This window comes from Corvus kubaryi, unplaced genomic scaffold (assembly GCF_017639235.1).
Source record: "Corvus kubaryi isolate FWS band 111438036 unplaced genomic scaffold, C.kubaryi_AGA036_p1.0 134, whole genome shotgun sequence".
Lineage (NCBI taxonomy): Eukaryota > Metazoa > Chordata > Aves > Passeriformes > Corvidae > Corvus > Corvus kubaryi.
In genome coordinates, this window is record NW_024580668.1 from 2,669,937 (window position 1) to 2,690,393 (window position 20,457).

A 20,457-nucleotide genomic window follows, 5' to 3' on the forward strand; every position below is an offset into this window, starting at 1 on the left:
ATTTTCGTTGGAAAAGGTAAAAAATTAAAATAAAAAGAAACCGATGCGAGGAAGCAGTCGCACAATTCCCAGAGCCCCGGATCGGAGGCGGTGAATCAGGGCTGCTTTACCTGCCAGGGGTTCGACACCACTGCAGTAATCTTGTCGGATCATTAAGTAAATTATACCTTAAACACCGGTAGCTTACAAGTTGTAATCAGTAATTCAACTCTTGACAATTATGCAAATGAAGCCCCAGCTGCGCTCGGACTTTCTCGCTTTTGCTGCGTGGACTTTTTCCGAGTTTATTTCGCCCAAAAACCGCCGCGTGTGGGGGCGGCGGCCCTGCGCCGCCCTACGCGGGGTTTATCAAAGTCCTTCCACGCGTGGAGGAGCTGGGAACACCCGGCACTGCTCCCACATCCCCCAAAAAGAAAGCAGCACGTGGGGGAACGCGGGGAAGCCTCTCTGCAGCGGGGGGATGCCCACGCGTGACCCCTTCCCCGCGGGGCAGCACCGGCGGCGGCGGAGGGGGGGGTCCGGCTCCGCGCTGCCCGCCCACCCTCCGCGGGCGCGGAAGGAGTGGCTTGGGGCTGCGCGCTCCCTCCTGAGTGGCTGGCGGCTGCGGCGCCCGAGCCATCCCTGGGGAGGAGTTAGGATAATCCTATTGCCATTAAGGGCGTCTGGGCAGGGAAAAAAAAACCCGAGTGACCATAAGCGCGGAGGGTTAGTCCGTCAGCTGCCTTCATGCCTGCCAACTGAGCTCCGTCCGGGGGGCCGCTCCTCTTCCCCAGCGCCGACGTGGATTTACCGCCCGTGGGGGGGGGCCGAGCTGTTCTGTTCGCGGCACCGCGCACCTGGTCCGGACGCTGGACGCCATGTTGTGGAAACTAGCAGATAATGTCAAGTACGAAGAGGACTGCGAGGTGAGAGGCTGCGGGGAGGGGTCGCAGCTGGGGAAGGGGGGGTCCTGCGCGGGGCTCCGCCGCCCCCGGGCCGCGCTGCCCGCCCCGCTCGCTGCCCCCGGGAGCGGCAGCTGTCCCTGCCCGAAGACCCCGCTTTGCAATTTTTCATTTTCCTTTGGAGGTGCGAAATTTATTTTTATATATGTATATATTTACTGAGTCTTTTGAACTCTTGAATAAAACGGGGTGCAAGCCCCAACTGGGAGAACCGAGCTTGCATCCCGCGTGGAGCAGCGCCGTGCGGGAGCGGGGCACCTCGGAGCCCCGGGGCTGTCGGAGCGCAGCGCACCGGGGCGGGATGCGGAGAGACCGGCAGGTAGCAGCCGCGGCGGGGTGAGCCGGGCAGGGCGAACGCTTCCTTCCCACGCTTTTCCTCCCCGGGAGCGGCTCCCACCCGCCGCGTGGTGCTCCCGGGTTTTGATCTCTCCGAATTCGGCTGTGTCCCCCTGTGCCCCCCCCCCGCCCCCAGCTCCGCTGGTCCGCCTGCTCGGCTCCTACAGATTAGCTGCAGTCCCCGCTTCACGCTCCATTGGGACCCCATTCACCTCTTATTAACTAGCCCTGTTATTTTAATGACCGTGAAGCCAGAAGCTGCTAAATCCCTGGATCAGCTCAATGTAGACATTTCAGCTTTGACTGCTGAGATTGGAAATCGGGGGAGAAGCAGCGATGGCACGGCTGGAGGCAGCACCGCCGTCCCTCCCCGTCGGGCAGAGCCGGGAGCCCCGGCCCGGGCGCCCCTCGGGGGTGGGAGGGATGGGGGTGTCGGGGGTCCCCCATCGCTCCAAGGGCGGCGGCTCCGCAGCCCCCCCGGCCCCGGCGTCTCCTTTCCAGCCGGGGCAGCGCGGCGGAAACGCGGCTGCGTCTCTGATTTGAATTTTTCTGGTCTTAATGATTCTTCTGATGACTTGCACAAGCGGGAGGGTTGGTCTGGTGTAGTTGCGATGAGGAGAGCAGCGAGAACTGGTTTGTAACTTTTTCCCTGGGAGTGAGGTGATTTCTTCCGCGAAGTGCCTTAAAAACACCAAACTCCCTGGGCAGGAGCAGGGCGGCTCTCGCTCCGCTCTCTCCTTCCCCAGTGCCGCCACCCGCAGCCCCGAGCGGCCGCCGTGCCGCCAGACCCCGCTGACGGCCACCCCGTTGTTCCCCACCCCTGTGTGCTTTCCAGGACCGGCACGATGGGAGCAGCAACGGGAACCCGCGGCTGCCGCACCTCTCCGCCGTCAGCCAGCACCTGTACAGCCCGGCCCCGCCGCTCTCGCACTCGGGCGCTTCCGACTTCCAGCCCCCCTACTTCCCCCCCCCGTACCAGCCGCTGCCTTACTCCCAGTCCAGCGACCCCTACTCGCACCTCGGGGACCCCTTCTCCATCAACCCCCTGCACCAGCCGCCGCCGCCGCCGCCCAGCCAGCAGCAGAGCGCTTGGCCGAACCGGCAGAGCCAGGACCCGGCGGCGCTGGCCCCGCACGGCCGCCCCGGGCTGGTGCCGCACCTCTCGGCGCTGGAGAGCGGCTCTGCCGGCAGCCGCCGGGAGACTTTCCGGCGCTCCGAGCTGCTGCTGCCCCACGGGCACGGGCTGGACGCCTCGGCGCTGGCCGATAACCTGGGCCTGCACGACATGGCCCACCAGATGGAGGAGGTGCAGGTAAGGAGCACCCGGACACCCCCTCGGCGAGGCCGGACGGGCCCCGTCCCCTTCTGCACATCCCATCCCCGTCCGTGCAGGGAAATCCTCATTTTCTGCGCTTCGCCCCTTAGGATGCGGGCGCGCGGGGAGGGGGTGGGTTTCCCAAAAGCCCCCGGCTTTTTCCCTCTCAGCTCTTCCGGGTGCGAAACTTTCTCCCCCTTTCTCTTTCCAGAATGTGGAAGATCAACACTTACTAATGCATGACCAGACTGTCATTAGAAAAGGTCAGTAAGGTGGCACCGCAGTTTTACTTTCCCTTGTCAATAGTTAAAAGTTTAATGACGCACCGGTGAAGTGACGCCCTATTATTTTTATAAAGACCGATCCTTTGGGATCGGGAGGGCGGAGGAGTTTTTATTCCACTCAGTCCCTGGATTTTTCTGACGCTGTCCGAGGGAAGGTGGCGGCGGGGACAAGCTCCCAGGGCTGCCCCGGGGCGTGAGACTCCTGCGGGGACACGAATCCCCTCGTGTGCGCTTGTGTTGTGGCTTTAATCGAAAGCAGGACCTTGAACGGATTTTAATCTTTTCTGAAATATGTGTGTGTAAAGTGACACGGGGCTTTTCTCTCGTTTGTTTGTTTGGGGCTTTTTGTTGCTGCTAGCACTCGAAGACAGCTTTTTTTTTCTTTTTCTTTTCCAACTTTTTTTTTTTCAACTTCTTTACAAGACCTGAGAAAGAACTGAGTTCGCTGACAGAAGACTGTTTGGCTTTATCTTAATCGAAATTGGTTTGTAGCTGAGGTTTTGAGGAAGGAGGAAGACGTATTGACTCAATTTACAGTAATTTAGCTTTTTTTCCTTGCTTTTGTTTTTAAACAAATTTGTGCTTAAAAAAAAAAAAATCAGAACTTTCCTCTGAAGACTTCAAACAAATACCTAACTGAGGAAAAGCAGAAGTGTGTGTCAGAGCGCTGATTGCTGCCTTTAGCTCATGGGAGAATAATTTTGCTGTCAGATGCACCACTGACAAATCTTCCCCCTCCGGGAGCGGGCCGACCTCGGCTCTTTAACCCTTTCGCCAGCAGCACACTGGGTGAACTGGGCGGATTTGTGAGGGGATGGAAAAGCTGGATCTGTGGTTTGCTCCTTCCAAAGCCTTTGTTGTCCCTCCTCACCTAAAGGCTGGAGCTATTAACGAGGAGCAGCTCCTTACTTTCGGTTCTCCCCGGGCTGTGTCCCTCTCTGTTGTGCTGTCTGGCAGGAATTTGTTGGGATTAAATTCCAAAGGCGGTTTCTTAAATCTGCGTGTGTGAGGTGGAAGATGAAGCCCAGCGGGAGCTGGAAGGTTTCTCCCTGCCCTGACTTGGGAGGAGTTTCGGCAGTAGCTGCAGGATGTTAATTCGGAGTCTGTCTTAGTATTGGGTTTTTGTGAGCACGGCTTTGCTAACTCACAGCCTGCTGCTCCAGAGGTGTGGGGTTTGTGTGCCTTGAGAAGCATTCTTGGTTGTGTTTGGCAGCTCCTTGGAATCCAGGGGCAAAATCCAGCTGGTCAGGTATAACTTTTGGGACCTTTCAGTCCCTGTGCTGCAGATGGATGCTGGGGACGGGGGCCAGTGGTGTGAGCATTTAATACCAAACAAAATCCTCTCTCCTGGGTTGTTTTTCTAGAAAGAAAACTCACTTGCTGCTTCCTATTTACTTTTCCCTTTTGTAAAATACCTGTTTCCCCTCCTCCGCCCGCAGGTCCCATCTCCCTAACGAAAAACAGCGCTCTGAGCCTGCCCTGCCAAAAGGATGGATTAATTGGGGTGGTGATCAACCCCAACGAAGTGTTCTGCTCCGTGCCAGGGAGGCTCTCCCTGCTGAGCTCCACGTCCAAGTACAAAGTGACAGTGGCAGAGGTGCAGAGGCGGCTCTCGCCCCCGGAGTGTCTCAATGCCTCTCTGCTAGGAGGAGTCCTGCGAAGGTAGGACGGCTGCCCTCCCCTCCCAGCCACTCCTCCGTGCCTGGTGTTTGTATTTCCCCTGTTTTGCTGTGTGTGAGCAGCCACATCAGCACAACCACAGAGCCTTTTAGCGAGTTCCTGATTTTTGAGAAGCCCAACGACGCTGAATCCTAATAGGCTTTGGAAATAAAATGTCTTTGCACTTCTGCTGCCTCTGGAGAAGTGCTATTAACAGCTCTGACAGCAATTTTTATTCTCTGTTTAAAGCTGGGGTTTTGTCTCAAAACCAGTTCATGGAGCTGTCTCTGATTCCCAAGACAAACTGTTTCCCTGTGGAATGATTTTTTTATTAAATCTCATGATCCTGATTAATCATTACAAGGACACTTTTTATGACCTTTTTTGCATACACTTAATTGGCTTGTGATCATTCTACGGCTGTTGGTTTCAGTGGTGCAGTTTAAAATATTTTGATTTTGACCTGCTGTGTTTCATCCTGGCTGGTTTGAAGTAGAGCATTTAAAAAGTAGGTCACTTGAAAAGAGCCTGTTTTTTATCTTCTCCCCACCCCAGTAGAACCCTATTGAATGTCAGTAACTGGAATTTCTCATCTTAAAAAGAAGTGTTCCCTGAAGATAAATAAGGCCGGTTTTTTTTCTCTTTAATTACAGAGCCAAATCTAAAAATGGTGGCAGATCATTAAGGGAAAAACTGGATAAAATTGGCTTGAATCTTCCTGCTGGCAGAAGGAAAGCTGCAAATGTGACACTATTGACATCTTTGGTGGAAGGTCAGTCTCAGTTAAAAATAAACTTTCTCCCCTTGTGTACAGCTTTTATCCTCCAGGCAAAGCATGGAAAGGTTAGAAAGTTCTTGAAAGTAATACGGGGTTTTTTGTTAATTTTCAAGTGAGTGTGGTGGGGATGTTGCAGCACCTAAGGAAGGGCTGTTCTGCCTTTGAGGGGCTCTCCTCTCTCGTGAGCCCTGCTCACACAAACCCAGCCCCTGCTCCTCTTCCTCACGGCTGCATCCCGGGATGCTGGCAGGGATGCAGAATTCCTCCGTGCCAGGATGTGCCAAAGGCACCTTCGTCCAGTCTGTTTCTTGAGGGTTGTTTTGGGTTTCACAAGGGCGAGGCAGGGAAGGCAAAATGGGTGAAACTCATCACATTAGCGGGTTTGGTTCCTTGTTGGGAAACTTTGGAAGTCTGGGACAGCTGACTCCAGTCCTGCCCTACCTCAGCGGTGTCCTCAGAAGCTTTGCTAATAAACAAGCTTATAAAGTGAGATTTATAGCTTTTGACTTCCTGGTAGGAAACTGGAGCCCCTTTAATCTGTGCCATGTTCTGTGGACCCTCTGTCAGTTACGCTGACCTGAAGGGTGTGTATATATGTACGTGTGTGGTTTACATTTGGTGCTCCTGTTTCAAGCAGCTCCTGGTAGTGGGACAATTTAATAGGAATAGAAGCAGCAACTGAAATGAGAAGAGTGAAAAATGATCTAACAATACCTTCCTGCTGTTTATAATGCAGCAACTTCCATTTAAAAGCTTTCCTTGGAAGTTTCAGAGAGCTGATGTGTGTGCACATGCACACAGGCACATTGCACTGATCATGCCAATCTTTTTTATTTTAAGCCTGATCAAATTGTTTTAATGAAAAAAAAATGATAAGGTTATGCACCTTGCAGTTTGGTTTTCTGTCTGAAAATTCTTAAGCAAAAATATTTCAAGAGCATACTAAACTGAAAACTTTTATTATGTAAGTGGGATTTAGTTGGCAGATACTTTTAAATATCAGTGGACAATTTGATCTTGACTGAGTTGTATTTTTTGCTGTGCAGTTATTCTGGAGAGAGACAGGAATTTTTCTTTCTAGTATAAAAGCAAAGGGAATTCTTTTTTGTTGCAGTCACCATGCAAATCTTTTTTTTTCCTTAATGCAGACTTATAAAGAAACACTGATCCATCAATTAGAAAATGGTAATGAGTGATCGAATGGTGTCCCTTTCTAAAACAGGAATACACTTCAAAGATCCACAGCATTTTCCCCTTCATTTCCCTGATTTCCTTATAACAATGATATTTCACCACTTAACAAGCACTCCCTCTCACCCACCCAGGTGAAGCTGTGCATCTTGCTCGTGACTTTGGCTACGTGTGTGAGACAGAGTTTCCTTCCAAAGCAGTGGCTGAGTATTTAACCAGACCACACATGGGCCGCAACGAAATGGCAAACAGGAAGAACATGCTTCTTGCTGCAAAGTAAGTTTTCAGCTTGGATTTTATTTTTTCTCTCCTTTTTGAACATGTTTTTGTCTGCTGTGACTGTCTGTGACTGAGGGATAGTTTGGTAGATTTTTGTGTGTGATTTTAATTGGGAAGATGAAGCAATTCTTTTTATTTGGTTTTGGTTGGAATTCAGCTATGGCAGCAGTTTTAGTTCAGTCTGAACCAATAATAAGGGTAACAGTCCTGTAGGTAACTAAAGCAGTTTGGGCCAGTTCTGTTCAACTGCAGTAAAAGCTTCAGGAAAAGTCCTTTACCAGGACAACTGTAAGGAGAAGGTGTCCCCAGGTGTGACAGGGTCGAGGATGTGGAGAGCAGGTGTGGCCTGGGAACGTGAACCAGTGTCAGGACTGGGAGCAAGGGGAGCTCAGCCTGTCTCCTCACAGCTGCCCTTGGCAACAGCAGCTCCCAGCTTTCCCTTGGGACTCCGGGAGTCAGGAGCTGGAGAGTCCCTTTTTCCCTATTATGGCTGAAGACTTTTATAGTTCACTGGAAGCCATCCTTTGGTAGGTGTGGAAAGTCCCTGTGCTTAAACAAATTCCTGTTACAAACCTCGGTGAAGGGGAAGGAAGGGGAAAGGAGAGAAGCTTTGTTCTGCTGTTCTGCAGCCACTTTGTACCTGTGAATAAACCCCGTCCTGAGCAGGTCCCTGGGAGGAAATACCTGTATTGACCTTATCTAAAACTGGTGTTTGGAGTGCTCACTGTCCCCTTTCCCCTGCTGAGTTCCTCTCCCAGGCTCAGGTTTAACAGAGCTTCAGTTCATGATTGGCTCTCTGTGATGTTTTTTTGGTTTGGGGTCGATGTAATTCCCTGCTTTTGACAGCACCCTCGCTCTGCAGAGGAGCTGAGAAAAACCTGCTTAAGCTGCTGAGAAAATTGCCCTGACTTTGTACTCACATCAGGCACGCAAAACACACTCCTGGTGTTGAATTCATCCAGCCTTCCTTTAAAAGAGATCTTCTTTTACAAGAACAGATCTCTTGAAAATTTAGAAATCTAGTCTCCCTTTCCTATAGTTTGAACACGATGCTAATTTTTCCTGAGCACTCCTACTGCTCCTGAATATTTTCATTATTGGCATAGTTACTGGCACTAATAATAATCCTCTGGAAGACATTTGTGATTGAGAAATTCTGATAAAGTGATGATTCTGTTAAGATTGCTCAGCTCCTGTGAAATCCCTTCAAGGGGACAGATTTACAAGCAGCAAACAACATATGCTGGAGCATTATTAAGCACTCATGTTTTGCCAGGCATATGTGTTAGTGTTTGCAGGATCAGGGTCTCGGCCTCCCTATATATACATGGAATATACACAACTAAATTAAATCTCCTCTTCAGCTGCTCCAGTCTTTCTAAACCACTCAGCTGCAGCTGTGAAAGTTCTCATAGAAACCAGCACTGAATTCCCACTCCCCACTTCAAATCTGGAGCAAATGATGCAGGGCAAGCCAGGCACCAGAGGTGGAGAGATTGTTTTGCAGAGTGTTTTTGTGATGGGGATGCAACAAAAGGTTCGTCAGGAAGTGGTGCTAGTAAACAGGCTTTAATTTTAGACACGGAATTTCTCGTAATTCCCACATAAATGCCAAATATTTGGTGCAATTTTCTTTGTTATTTTTGTGTATTTGCATGGTGTAAAGCGTGAGCCCTTTGTGTGTTGCAGGCAGATCTGTAAGGAATTCACAGACCTCCTCACTCAGGACAGAACTCCTCTTGGAAACACAAGACCCAGTCCCATCTTGGACCCTGGCATCCAGGCCTGTTTGACTCATTTTAGCCTGATCACACATGGCTTTGGGAGCGCTGCCATCTGTGCTGCCATGACATCCGTCCAGAACTACCTAAATGAAGCGTTAAAAATAGCAGACAAATCCTACATGAACGCTGGCGACCAGAGCCCCGCAGAGACCAACAAAACCATTGACAAAATGGACAAGCACAGGAAGTGAAAGGAAAACCAGACTTTACCCTTCCTCCTAAACACAGACTGAGATCTTCTTGCCAGGGGGAACATAGAGATTTGGGTGTTTGTTTTTGTTTTGGTTTTTTTTTTCCCTCTTGGTTTTGTCTTTTTTTGTTGTTTTGTTTTTTTTTTTTTTAAGAAAGGAGGGGAAAAAGGGGAAAAAAAAAAAATCATTCAGGATCTTCATTCCTGCTGGATCCGTGAGGCAAGTCTTGCTAAAAGCTGCAGTATCCCTGTTCTGTGGAAGCAATTACCTGAAGATAAGTACTTGGGACAAGTGTATTGAATCCTTTGCTGTAAAAGTGGTGCTATAAAGGGGGGGTTGATGGAATTCTACAGAGAGATTTATTTAGATTTCTTTGCCACATCTCGGTATCTCGTGGGTGACCAGCTTCGTGTGTAGTTTTTAAGAGACAGATTTTAGATGGAAGCCTGTTTTGCTCTCTGATACAATTTCAGGGGTCCATTCTCTCGAAATGCAGAAGTAACAATAAAGCAGTATTAAACAACGGTATAGAGATTTATGTACATTACATTTTTTTTATAAACACCTGAAAATAGTGAGATTATTCTGGGGGGGGGGGGTTCTGTTTGGTTTTTTTTTTGTTTTGTTTTGTTTTGTTCTATTTTGTTTTGGTTTTGGTTTGTTCTTTTTTTCAGATTACCATAGGAGAGTACTAAAATCCTGCTAGACTTAAGATGGCATTTGACATGCTTATTTTTTACAGAAATATTCAGGCTTTTAAAAACTGCAGCAATGTTGGCTGCCGTTTATATTATCTTGGTATTTTTTTAATGAGGACTAGTTCAAAATGAAAATACTTTTAGAAAATTCACTTTCTGTGTCTAAGGATATTACAGCTTTATTCACATATTTATATTGTCTTGTTTTTAAATTTGGGGGGGAAACTTGAAAGAATAGGCACATAACTTTTTTTTTTACTTTTTTTTTGCCTGTTAAGGCCAAAAAATACTTCCAGGGAGGCTTTATGTGTATTAAGGGAAGCAGTGTGTTGAATGTAAATATTTATTTATGTGTAATTTAATCGGATTTGTAAATAATGGTGAACTTTTTAATACTTTTTTTTTATAAATGGGTTTCAAATTTTAATTTTTGGTAAGTATTTCAAAGGTAATGGGTAAGCTAAACATATCTTTAGGTTTATGCACAGGTATGTTATACAGGGTATTTAAGACTTTTTTTTTTTTTTTTAAATCTCAATTCTTGCCACTGAAGATTAGATTTAATCTGAGGTGTTTGTTCACAAAGCAATAATTTTGTGCATCATTCACCTGGTAACTGAGTAGACATGCAAAACGAGTGTGTGAGTTAGTGTGTATGTGAATAATGGAGGTTCTGAGCTATCTTCAGATATTTGTAAATGTTCCCACTATAATTCTGATGTATATGATAACCATATAATAAAAGTATTCTGGATAGAAGCATGGAATGTTTTGTTAACTGAGAACAGCTCTGTTTTCTTTCTCTGCTCGGGGAATGTGGGGCGAGTAGCACTAGAGGACATTATGTATTGAGTCATAATTGCAGCACTTTGTTCGGATTAACAGAACAGAAAGATGAAGCTGTTTGCCAGTAAAACTAATGGTTTCAATTAAACACGTTATGTATCTCCAAGAATCTTTTATTTTTTTCCCCTCCTAAGATGTCATGATCTTGCCTTCTGCCTGCTTCAATAGGCAGCTTAAACACAAACTGCGAGGCAGCCTCTCAATAAAAATCAATCCTACCAGTTTTGTTCTCCTGCTGAATCTGCCTGTCTTGGAATAATCTGTCTCTCACGACAAATATTCACAAAAACCTGGGGTGTGAAATTTGAGAGGTCTCCCATCCGCTTTCAGCCCAGTTTTACTGATTTGAGGAAGTTTACGTTTTGCAGAAAGTCCTCAAAGCGCTTTGTGCCGTAGGGGTGAGGCAGGAGCTGGAATTTTCGATGTCTCAGATGCAAAATAGCCAAACAAACCTTCCTGAAGAGAAATTGGGCTTTTTTTTCTCCAGTGCTTTCTGAAAAAGGAACGTAAATCTGGGCTTTAGTGTGTCCTTGGCCCTTCAAGATCTGATCAATCCTTGAGGAAGGTGACACTGGGCTGTCAAGTGAGAATTCAGTTCACATCATGGCAGTGTTTCTTCCAGAGCTGTGTAAAAGAGGCAAAGTGTACCATTTCTGAACACCTTGCTTATAAATCATTTTTATGTTCTCGTTTTCCCTTTAAAGGATAAAGGAAAACCACTGGAGGTGTGCAGGGAGAAGAAAGGAGAGGGAAGCACAAAGAAATGAATGCCTGTATCAGTGGTGAACTGGGAGAAAAAGCTGGTTTTGAGTTGCAATGCAGTCCCCTTCTCTCCTAAAGAGGTGTGAAATTCCAGCCTTTGCATTTGTTAGACTCATTGTAGCATTTCAGAAATGAGCATTTTGGACCATCTGTAGGCACAGGCACAGCCAGGACACATGATGACTAACAGAACTTCGAAAATACACAAACAAGTTGCCCTTCTCAAGTGTATTTTTATGGATTTTGTATATTTATACACAGAAATATGCCGGGTACGGTGGGAGCTTGTTTAGAGAATGCAATGCTACAGCTCTGTTCCTTTTTTCCTCTTTCTGCTGCTGGACTGCTTATCCAGCATATATAGGAAGATATTTTAGCTACCAGACAATGGAATCTTGCTTTTTTTTTATTAATGCACAAAACCAGGCAGTGAAATAATTGCCCCTTGGGATAGGAAATAAGGATGTTTCCATTTATTCCTGCGTGCATTCAAGCAAAGCCAGTCAATTGTCTAATGTACTGACTCGGGTTCTATTCATATGTGTGGAACATTAGAAATGTGGAGTTTCCATTACCTTAGTGCTTTTCTTTACTGTATATTTGAGCTAGGACATTCTTTTTGAAGCTCAACCACCTTCCAAGCTGTGCCAGAACCATGAAACAACGACAACATCTTCTGTTCCATCCCCTGAAAAGGACAGTTAAACTTGTCTCACCCAAAATTATTACTCTTAAAGGAATGTGTTAATTCTTGGGGAATGTAGAAAGCAGAGTGATCTGAACATTCAAGAAGGCACTTGCTTCTTCCTGATCCTCAAAATTTCATGGTTTTTACTGCTTTTATGCAGATTATTCCTGAGCTGGCTAAAAGAAAAATTTCTAATACAAGTCTCTTCAGAAGGTCCATTTTTCATTTCCTTTGAAAATGGACTATTCGAATCACTCTGTCCAATCTTCTCCCTTGCCCTTCTCCCATCAAAAGAAGGGGTTTGGTCATAATGTGAAAGAAAAAGGCTTTAAAATATTTGGGTTTAAAAGTAAAAATTATTGAAGCACTGCCCTCCTGCAAAAATCTGATACATACCTGTAAAATAGTTGAATTCATGTAACTCAGTAAAAAATTGCCTCGTGGAAAAAGAAAATATTTCAACCATGTCTTGCCTGGCTGGCAGCAGCAGTTGGGCATCAGGATGTTGGGATCTTCCCAGATGGGTCCATGGCAGGCAGGGAGCTGCTTCCTTTCCCCTGTGGCAACTGAGGACATGGCCTTGGCAACCCCATCACCTGAGAGAGGTCTGATTGCCACACATCATTAATTGCAAACCTGAGGATTAGTTAAGAGTTCACCTCATGAAACTGTGTGACTTCATGGCACTGTTGCTTTCAGTTTAAAAAGAATTTTTTTCCTGGTGTTCACAGCTTCAGAAAGAAATAATGATGCAAAACTAGTAAAATATTAAATAAAACTAGAACTTTTGTCTTAATTTAGTAACTGATTTCAGTTAACTTTATTTTTGACTCTCAGTTCTGATTTGCCCTCCACTTATTTCACTGTTATTTATTGTTTCTCCCTGACTCTTGGCTGCAACCTGCTGCCTGTTCCTTCAGAATTTTACAATAGACCCAGAAATGCATATTGAAATGGGTCTGCCTTGCTGTGCTGATTTCTTGTGGCCCTTTCTTCTCAGTTTTTTTCCTGCATGCAGTGTTTAAGTACATCCTTGTAGATATTTTGGCCTGTGTTGTGGAGCTTCTCTCCTGACAGGGCTTTGGCTGCTTTTGGCACTTGTTCTGCAACAACAGCTGGATTCTTTTATTTTATTAAGAAAAAAAGGGGGTGCTGTCGACACTTTGTCCCCAAACTTACTTCACTAAGAGAACACAAGGTTAGGGACAAAGCTGCTTCCCTGTCGCTAAAAGAAATCTCTGAATTTCATGTTTCTGTTCATTGATATTGCAGGTTTTGTGTGGGGAACCTGGAGCCAGTTTTGTCAAACCCTAGAGGGTCCATTTGGGATGCTGACCCAAGGAGCTGAGCCACAGGAAACGCACTTGGGAATTTGTTCCCAAAGCCTGGCCACAGCCAGACACCGTGTCTTTGTGAAATCTGGGCGTTATCCAAACTAGTTGTGGCTGTCAGGATATTTCTGTGGTGCCTGGCCATTCCCTTTGCCTCATGTCCCACGATCCATGGAACTTCATGGGCCACCATCTCTGCCAAAATTCCTCAGGGGCTATCCTGGAACCATCTTTTAACAGATTGTTAGATTCTGTTCTGTATCATTTGCTGCTTTCTCCCTCTCCCATTTTCACTTTCACAGGGTTATATAAATAAGTTTATTCCCAGTTTCAGATGCCACTTTGCATTCATTGGATGTTCCTGTCTGTCTTACAGGGATCTTCCAGCTGGTTTCCATGTACCATTGTTGTGTAAGGGCTGGCCACAAATATTCCCTTTTTCCTCTCTTTTAGCTAAACAGCCCTTTTTAACTGGTTCTCGGGAAGGCCTTTCTCATAGGCTACTACTATGCCATGACACATTCCCTAAATATCCATATGGAGTATTTTTTACCCATAATTTGAAGTTAAAAGCATGTAATAATACAGACACTTGCTCTGTGCCACAAAACTCAAATACTTGTTCATGAGTGCAGCAGAAAGTCCAGAGATTGACAATGAACCAAATAACAGAGGGAATCTTTTAGGTGAGCTTTAGAGTTTATATTTCCAGGTCAATCAGCATACGGACTGAGGGGGAAGTGAAAGGTTAAACCAAGGGTTGGAAAGATAATGTTTTTCAGCTGATTGCTGCAATAAAACAATTATTTGTAATTAATTGAAATAGTTCAGTGACAAAACGTGGTCTAAAAGTCTGCCAGCTCCCTTGCTGAAGAGAGAGAAGGGAAAATATTTGATTTCAGCTCTCTGGCGGGAGGGTTCCTGTCTGGAAGCAGAAACCACTTCTACCAGGTCTTCATCCTGTCCTTCCCTCTTTGCATCACATCAACTCCATAGAGAATTGAAAAAAACAACCCAAATCCATGAATAGCTGAAGGTGTGGGGTCTGCTGGAGGACTGAGAGCACAAATGTGGCAGCTGGATGTGCTGGAGCTGAGCTGGATGCTGGACTGTGAGCTGGAGCGTCTGGGATGGAGGCACACGTATTTTTGGCTGTGCTGAAGAAACAGCAATTAACCTCCAGCAGAGAGGTAGGGCAGCTACCTGGGACTAGCAATTTTCTCCAGCTCTTGCAGCAAACTTTGCCTAAGCTCATTTGTCAAGCTTTGAATCCTTAAATCCATAACTCTAATTAATTAAGAATCTCTAATTACCCCAAAATGGTGCTCTATACTTAAGGTTAAGGTGTGGTGAAATCCAGAGAAAACATGAGAGAAGCTGGAGGATGTTCAGAGCAGGAGATGCCAGGAAAATGCGTGTTTTCATAGGTGTGGGGGAAGCCAAATGGTTAAAGTGTCAGTGACCTCTAGGGCAGGTCCGAAACTGCCAGAAGCCACTGCCCAGTGCTTGGGCATTGATCCATGTGTTCCTAAAAGAGCAGTGACCACCAAACTTGTCAGCAGAGACTCTGATATTGGAGAGCCAAAGCCGAGTAACCCTTGGCATTTAAACAAACAAACAAAAAGTGTTATTTTCTAAACCAGAAGCACATTGGATGAAGCTCTGGTTCTTTACAACCTTAACAAGAAACACCGGTGGGGACAGCACTGAGAATATCAGTGCAGGTGGGTTCTGGCCCTGCCCTCTTTAGAGGAAAAAACCTGTTCATACCTGAGGTCTTATTGCTTATTATGTTAAAAATGTATAGCTTTTAACTGGTCTGTAACCAGTCGATGTGAGTCAGACAAAGGTGCAATGTGGACAGAGGCATCACTTGGAGCTAAAGTTTGGCCTTTCCGCAGAGGATGCTGTTTTCCAGACTTCACACACGAGTTCCTAGAAGCCCAGGCTAAAGCGTTTAGGAATCCATCTGTGAGGTTACCTGAGTGGGTGAGTGGGATCAGCTGGATTTGGGGCTGATTAGCCTCAGCAGAGCAGCAGACATAAGCCTGAAACACTTTTCTGTAAGCCGGGTTGGGTTAGCGCTTCTTCCTGAGGATTTGTCAGCACCATCCTTCAGCAAAGGTAAGCTCTGATAACAGAGTGGAGACAGGGCGCATCTGCATGTGTATGCGGTCGTTGTGAGGACGTTAAAGGAGGAAAACTATGCATGTTTCTGTGTGAGTGGCAGGGTGTCCCCTTCAGAGCCTCAAGTACCGTTTCCCGGCTCCAATAACGGGGAGTCTTTGTGTTGTATGGCAAACAAACGCCTGTACTTAGTGGCTTTGTCTGGTGGAAGATAAAAATTGATAAGATCCTGGTAAGGTTGTTGTGAGGTGCTCCTGTTGACTTTCCTGCAGAGGGTGGTTCCAGGGATTCACTCCAGAAAAACTGCTAGGCTGGGGGGCAGGATTCAGAGTGAATTTTGTTGACGTTTGAAGTAAAAATTGTTTCTGCCTGGTTTTCTTAGGGACTTGTGTGATTGTGCTGTTAAAAAGCAACATGAGCGTAGCTAAAATTAATCCTTTTATTTCGCATTTGCTGGCAAGGTAGGGTAGTGACTTGCATCAGCGAGGTAAAGATGAGAATGACTCTTTGTGTGTGAACTAAAAAGGTGAGAGAAAGGTGTTAAAACCATTACGGGATTTCTTTTGTATTCATTTTCCTCAGATAAGTCACGATCCAAAAAAAAAAAAAAAAGCGTGCTAAGCTGTTTGGCTCCCTTCAAACAGCCCCGTTTGTCGGTCAGGGTGCAGGAAATGTTCTCTTTTGCCACTTTCTTGAGAACCTCGAGGCTTCTCCCTTGGCAGCGCTGTGTGCTCTGAGCGGGGATGTGCGGGATGCGGGGATGCTGCGGAGGGTCCGAGCCGGGTCCCGGCTGTCCCTTGGTGCCGGCTCTCCCCGGGCCCGCTGGGTGCTGGCTCAGGGCAGGGGGCACTGCCCGAGTCCCTGCCCGGCTCCGCCGGCTCCTGGCTCACTGCGAGGTCCCGCAGCCAGCGCAGCAGGTCCCGGCCTGTTGGGGCTGGGAGATGGAAGGAGATCACAGCCAGGGCCAGAGGTGATGTGGCCCCAGGCCATCATCTTATATAAACCCCACGCATTTGCATACTGTGTTGTACAAGATGAAAACTGAGGAAATATTTCCTTCCCTCAGGGGGCCGGGCCCCCCTTTTAATTAAAAGGGAAGAAAAGAGGTGAAAGAGCTTTTAGAAAGGATATCCTTTAAAAAAAAAAAAAGATGTCAGAAATGTAGTTTCCAGAATGGCAGTGTCAGTAATTGGTCAGAGATTTCAAGGGTGACTGTCTGATTTGGAAATTTGTCATAGTGTACTTGGGGAAAAAAAACCAGCCCAGAGGTAGGACCATAAACAGAAAGGGAATATTCGGCTGGTGACGGGGAACTCATCCCTTTTGAAGGAGCTGTTTCTTGCCCCTGTTGTAGGCCAAACACAGGAGAAATCCCTCCTTCCACAGCAGGGCTGTGGCAGGAAGAGACAGAGCTTGTGGAGTCACCAAGCCAAGGCATCCTTAATGACAGGGGGTGACTCAGACATTAATGCAGAGGTCAGTAAATGGCCTGGGATCTCCAGGAACGCACCTTAATCTTAGACTTGGCCAGTGCTGGCTTGGTGGGAGCAGTGGATTCTGTGCAAGGAGCACCAGGTGGATCAGTGCTGATGCCTCTTTGCTCAGTTGCATGTTCCTCCTGAGCTGGGCTCGCTGCTTCCCACAGAGGCTAATCCCGTGCAAGCTCTTTAGTGGAAAAATATGTGGAGGTGAGGCAAAAAATTCCAGGAAATTGCAAAGCTTGGATATTGTCTCTGTTGTGATGCATTAGGAAGTGCTGGCTGGTATTTGTGGAAGCCTGATAAATATCCCAGGGTGTACCTGTGGCCATGGAGTTCACTAACTACAGCTGCTGCATTAAAAAAATTAAAAATTGCTATTTTAGGAAGGACAGAAGGCCAAAAATGTCCCTGCTGGCTGGATGTGAGAGTGGGCTTGGAAACGGAGTGCTCTGCTGCCCTGAAAGTGAAACCTGGGGGCAAGTGAAGCTGCAGTAGGTCAGGTGTCCAGCTCCCTCTCTGGGAACGGGGTGTCCAGGCTGGGCAGCAGAGATGGCTGGAAGTTGCTTTCAGCTGTTGCTTAAGGAACTGGTTATGATTTTAATAGCTGGTTGAACTGAACCAACCAAACTGCTTCCAGCACAGCCCTGCGCTTGTAGGTGATGAAGAGACTTGAATGAGAGGCAGCGCTGGGTTTCCTGAGAGGCTTTTGTTTCAGCAGGGTTTGGTTTGCTAATCTCCAGCTCCACCATTCCCTGCAGGACTCCCAAAGTTGTGGTCTTCAGCTTTTCCCCAGGCCTTGGCAGTGGTGTCCATGGCTGTGTCCATGTCTTTATTCGTCTTGTATGTGCAGGGAAAGGCTGTGGCAGCTGCCTGCTCTGAATTGGGGGGATGAAATTCATTTTTGGTCACAGTGAGCTGCTTCTGAAGTATTTATGGTCAGACCAGGCACATGTTTAGGGCCCCTAATCGTTACTGCAATAAGTCACAGTGAAATACCTGAACACTTTGCATGTCTAAAAAGGGAAATAGCTGCTTGTCACAGGACTGTGAGGGGTGTGAAATCTGCAATGTCAGCGTGGCCTTAAAATATGGTTATATGAGGAATTGGACTTGTCTAGTGAAAAGTTTTGCATTTTTAAATTTTTTTATGTCTCTTCCTCCTCATGCCTCCCCTTTCATGACCGTTATGAATTTGCTGATTGGGGAGGGGGAAATCTCCTGCCTTGTACCAGAGTGTAAACTTAAATATAGGATAAAAGGAAATAAGCATGTTGAAATAGAGGACTGTGTATCTATGCTAATAGGCCTCACTTAACTGCAGCAGTTTGTATCTCTGAAAGTTTTTCTGCTTCTTTCCTCCAATTCTTTCCTTGGGTTTACATCCTGGCCTTTTCAAGTGTGTCCCTGCACAGATCCACTCTGAAGTTATACTGCGTTTATGAGGATGACACAAGGAAAGCTGACTCTTCCTGTGGTTCCTATGTGCCCTTCCCTGAACTCTAAATACAGCCTGGATCCCTGTGTGTTCAGGGATCTCATCACACCTGCCAGTTGGACAGGTGGCCCCTTCCATCTCTCTGTCCCTTTCTAAGCCACTCTCAATCATCTTTGAAAGGTTATTTTTCACAGTCAGGCTCTTCTTGGTAGTGACAGGATGGGAAGCAGTGGGCAGAAACTGATGCACAGGGAATTCCACCTGAACATGGGGTAGAACTTTATTGTGAGGGTGAACTGAGCCCTGCAACAGGTTGCCCTGAGAGTTGAGGAGTCTCATTCCTTGCGGATATTAAAAAGCCATCTGGACACAGTCCTGAGGGAGGTGCTCAAGGGGACCCTGCTTGAGCAGGGAGGCTGGGCTGGATGACCTCCAGTGATCCCTTCTGACCTGAACCACTCTGTGAGAGTCTGAGAAAGGTGGAAATGGTTATTACAGGATGCACTGCAGCTGGGATGTTGTGGAATAGCCTCTCCTGGGACTTTAATGAGCTTCATTACAATAACGAGTCAAGCAAACCTGTCCGTGTTGCTGCTGCTGGGTGTGAGAGCTGATTCCTGGAGCTGGTGACTTGATGTCTGGCTGCTGGAAGTCTCTTTAGTTGGTGCTTGTGCCTTGTACTTATTTCTGAGGTTTGAAACACCATCATGTGCAGGCAGCATCAGGACTGTGTCCCAAGTACTTTGTAGGCAATAAAAGTTGTTGTTCCCAGCTTACCCAAATGAGCAGTTTGAAGGGAAGGAAGTTCTTGTGTCTGAGAAAGAAACATGACAAGTTACAAAGCCTCAAGTGGGCAAATAATGAAAGAACTAAACTTTTCCTCTCTAATTTTTTTTTTGTTTTTAATCGCTGTGAGAGCATTCCCTCTGGCATGTATTAGCTGACCTTTACAATACAAGGCAAAGGTGTCAAAGAACACCTTCTCAAAAACATGTACCTAAAAATCCCTGAGGCCCAGACTCTTTTTTTTTCCACCAGGGGTAAAACCCAGAGCCACCAGGCAGGCTGGAAATTGCATCCTTGGGGAGGGAAGAGGCTGAGGGTAAAATGCACAACTGCTCTTTGGGGCTGTGCTGGGCACAGCGGGGCAGCTGCAGGACTGGCCGAGGGGAGCCTTCCATGGCCTTTTGCAGACAAGGAGCACTGTGAGCGTTTCTGGGGAGTCACTGCTGGGCTAAAGCACTGCCCAGCAATGCTGCTGGGTTGAACCATTTTGTAATGTAGAGGTTATTCTTCCTGTTACTTCTGCCGGCAGCACTAAGTAGTTGTGACAGTGATGTTGCTGGCTGCTGCTATTAATCCAGCCTTCCTGGAGATGCAAAAGTCAGGCTGTATCTGGGGCAAGATGCGCAGTCAGATTCATCCCTGCTCTGTACTTAGTTGTTCTGAGTCCTGTCAAAATAGCACAGCCATTGTGTGCAAGGGTTACAAACTGGGGAGGGATGTGACTGGGAGCTCCTTTTCCATTGCATCCTGGTGCTGGACCACATCACCTTATTATCCAAAGGGTCTCTTGTCTGGGTGCACCTCCAATTTTTCCATGCAGTCATGCATTTCTGCTCCATGCTTCAACTTCCTGCCTCATCAATGCAGCCCTTATCCAGCCCTCAGCATCTCTGTGGATTTACCCAAGCACAGCTCATCCCTGGGGATGTGTGCTGGGGAAAAGACTGGCTGGGGTGCTTTGTGTTGAGGGCTGGAAGGAACCATCCAGAAGTGCCTTGTTCTTGCCCTCCCAGGGATGCCTGGACCAGGCCACTGTGCTCCCTGAGCCACTGCACTCCCAGGCCTCAGCTGGATTTCATTCCCTGCCTCTGCTGGGAGAAAGTGGCCAGATGTGCAGCAGGCAGGTGTCCTGCCTGCCCCCTTGGAAGCACCGGTGGAGTTTCCCATGTGCCATGACAGGGAGCTCATTAAGGCTGGCCCCTGGCACAGATTGCTCTGCACAAGGTTATTTCCACATATTCCCCACCAAAACAGCCTCTCTTTCTGCATGAACTCCTCTTCCAGCCCAGTCCTTGGAGCAGGGAGTGAGTTTTGGTGGGTTTTGACCATAATTTCCCTTCTAGTTTGAGGGAGGGATTCCCTCACTGGAGAAGTCCAGGCATCCTCTCCCATATTTCCTGGCTGTGTAGGGTGTCTGTGCCCACAGCCAGGTCTGTCAGCAATGCTGAGGGCCTTACATGAAAAAAGGTGTGAGAAAGGACAGAATGCTGCCCAGGAGTGCTGGGAAAAAGGGCGAGGAATTTCTCTGCCATGCCTGTGGATGTG

At 47.2% G+C, this 20,457-nt stretch overlaps 1 protein-coding gene across 1 annotated transcript; it reads left to right on the top strand.

Annotated features, from left to right (window-relative positions):
* The first annotated feature begins 661 nt into the window (after positions 1-661).
* TFAP2C (transcription factor AP-2 gamma) lies at positions 662-10,215 on the top strand. Its single transcript, XM_042045398.1, has 7 exons — positions 662-905; positions 2,113-2,589; positions 2,804-2,855; positions 4,316-4,538; positions 5,189-5,307; positions 6,639-6,780; positions 8,473-10,215. Exons 1-7 carry the CDS (start codon positions 858-860, stop codon positions 8,756-8,758), a joined length of 1,347 nt encoding a protein of 448 aa, XP_041901332.1. The 5' UTR covers positions 662-857; the 3' UTR covers positions 8,759-10,215.
* The last annotated feature ends 10,242 nt before the right edge of the window (positions 10,216-20,457 follow it).

Excerpts from the sequence above, each read along its gene's own strand:
- TFAP2C (XM_042045398.1), top strand. The coding sequence starts at position 858 with ATGTTGTGGAAACTAGCAGATAATGTCAAGTACGAAGAGGACTGCGAG. Across the intron at positions 906-2,112 it reads AGTACGAAGAGGACTGCGAG|GACCGGCACGATGGGAGCAG; the intron begins GTGAGAGGCTGC and ends TGTGCTTTCCAG. Across the intron at positions 5,308-6,638 it reads ATTGACATCTTTGGTGGAAG|GTGAAGCTGTGCATCTTGCT; the intron begins GTCAGTCTCAGT and ends TCACCCACCCAG.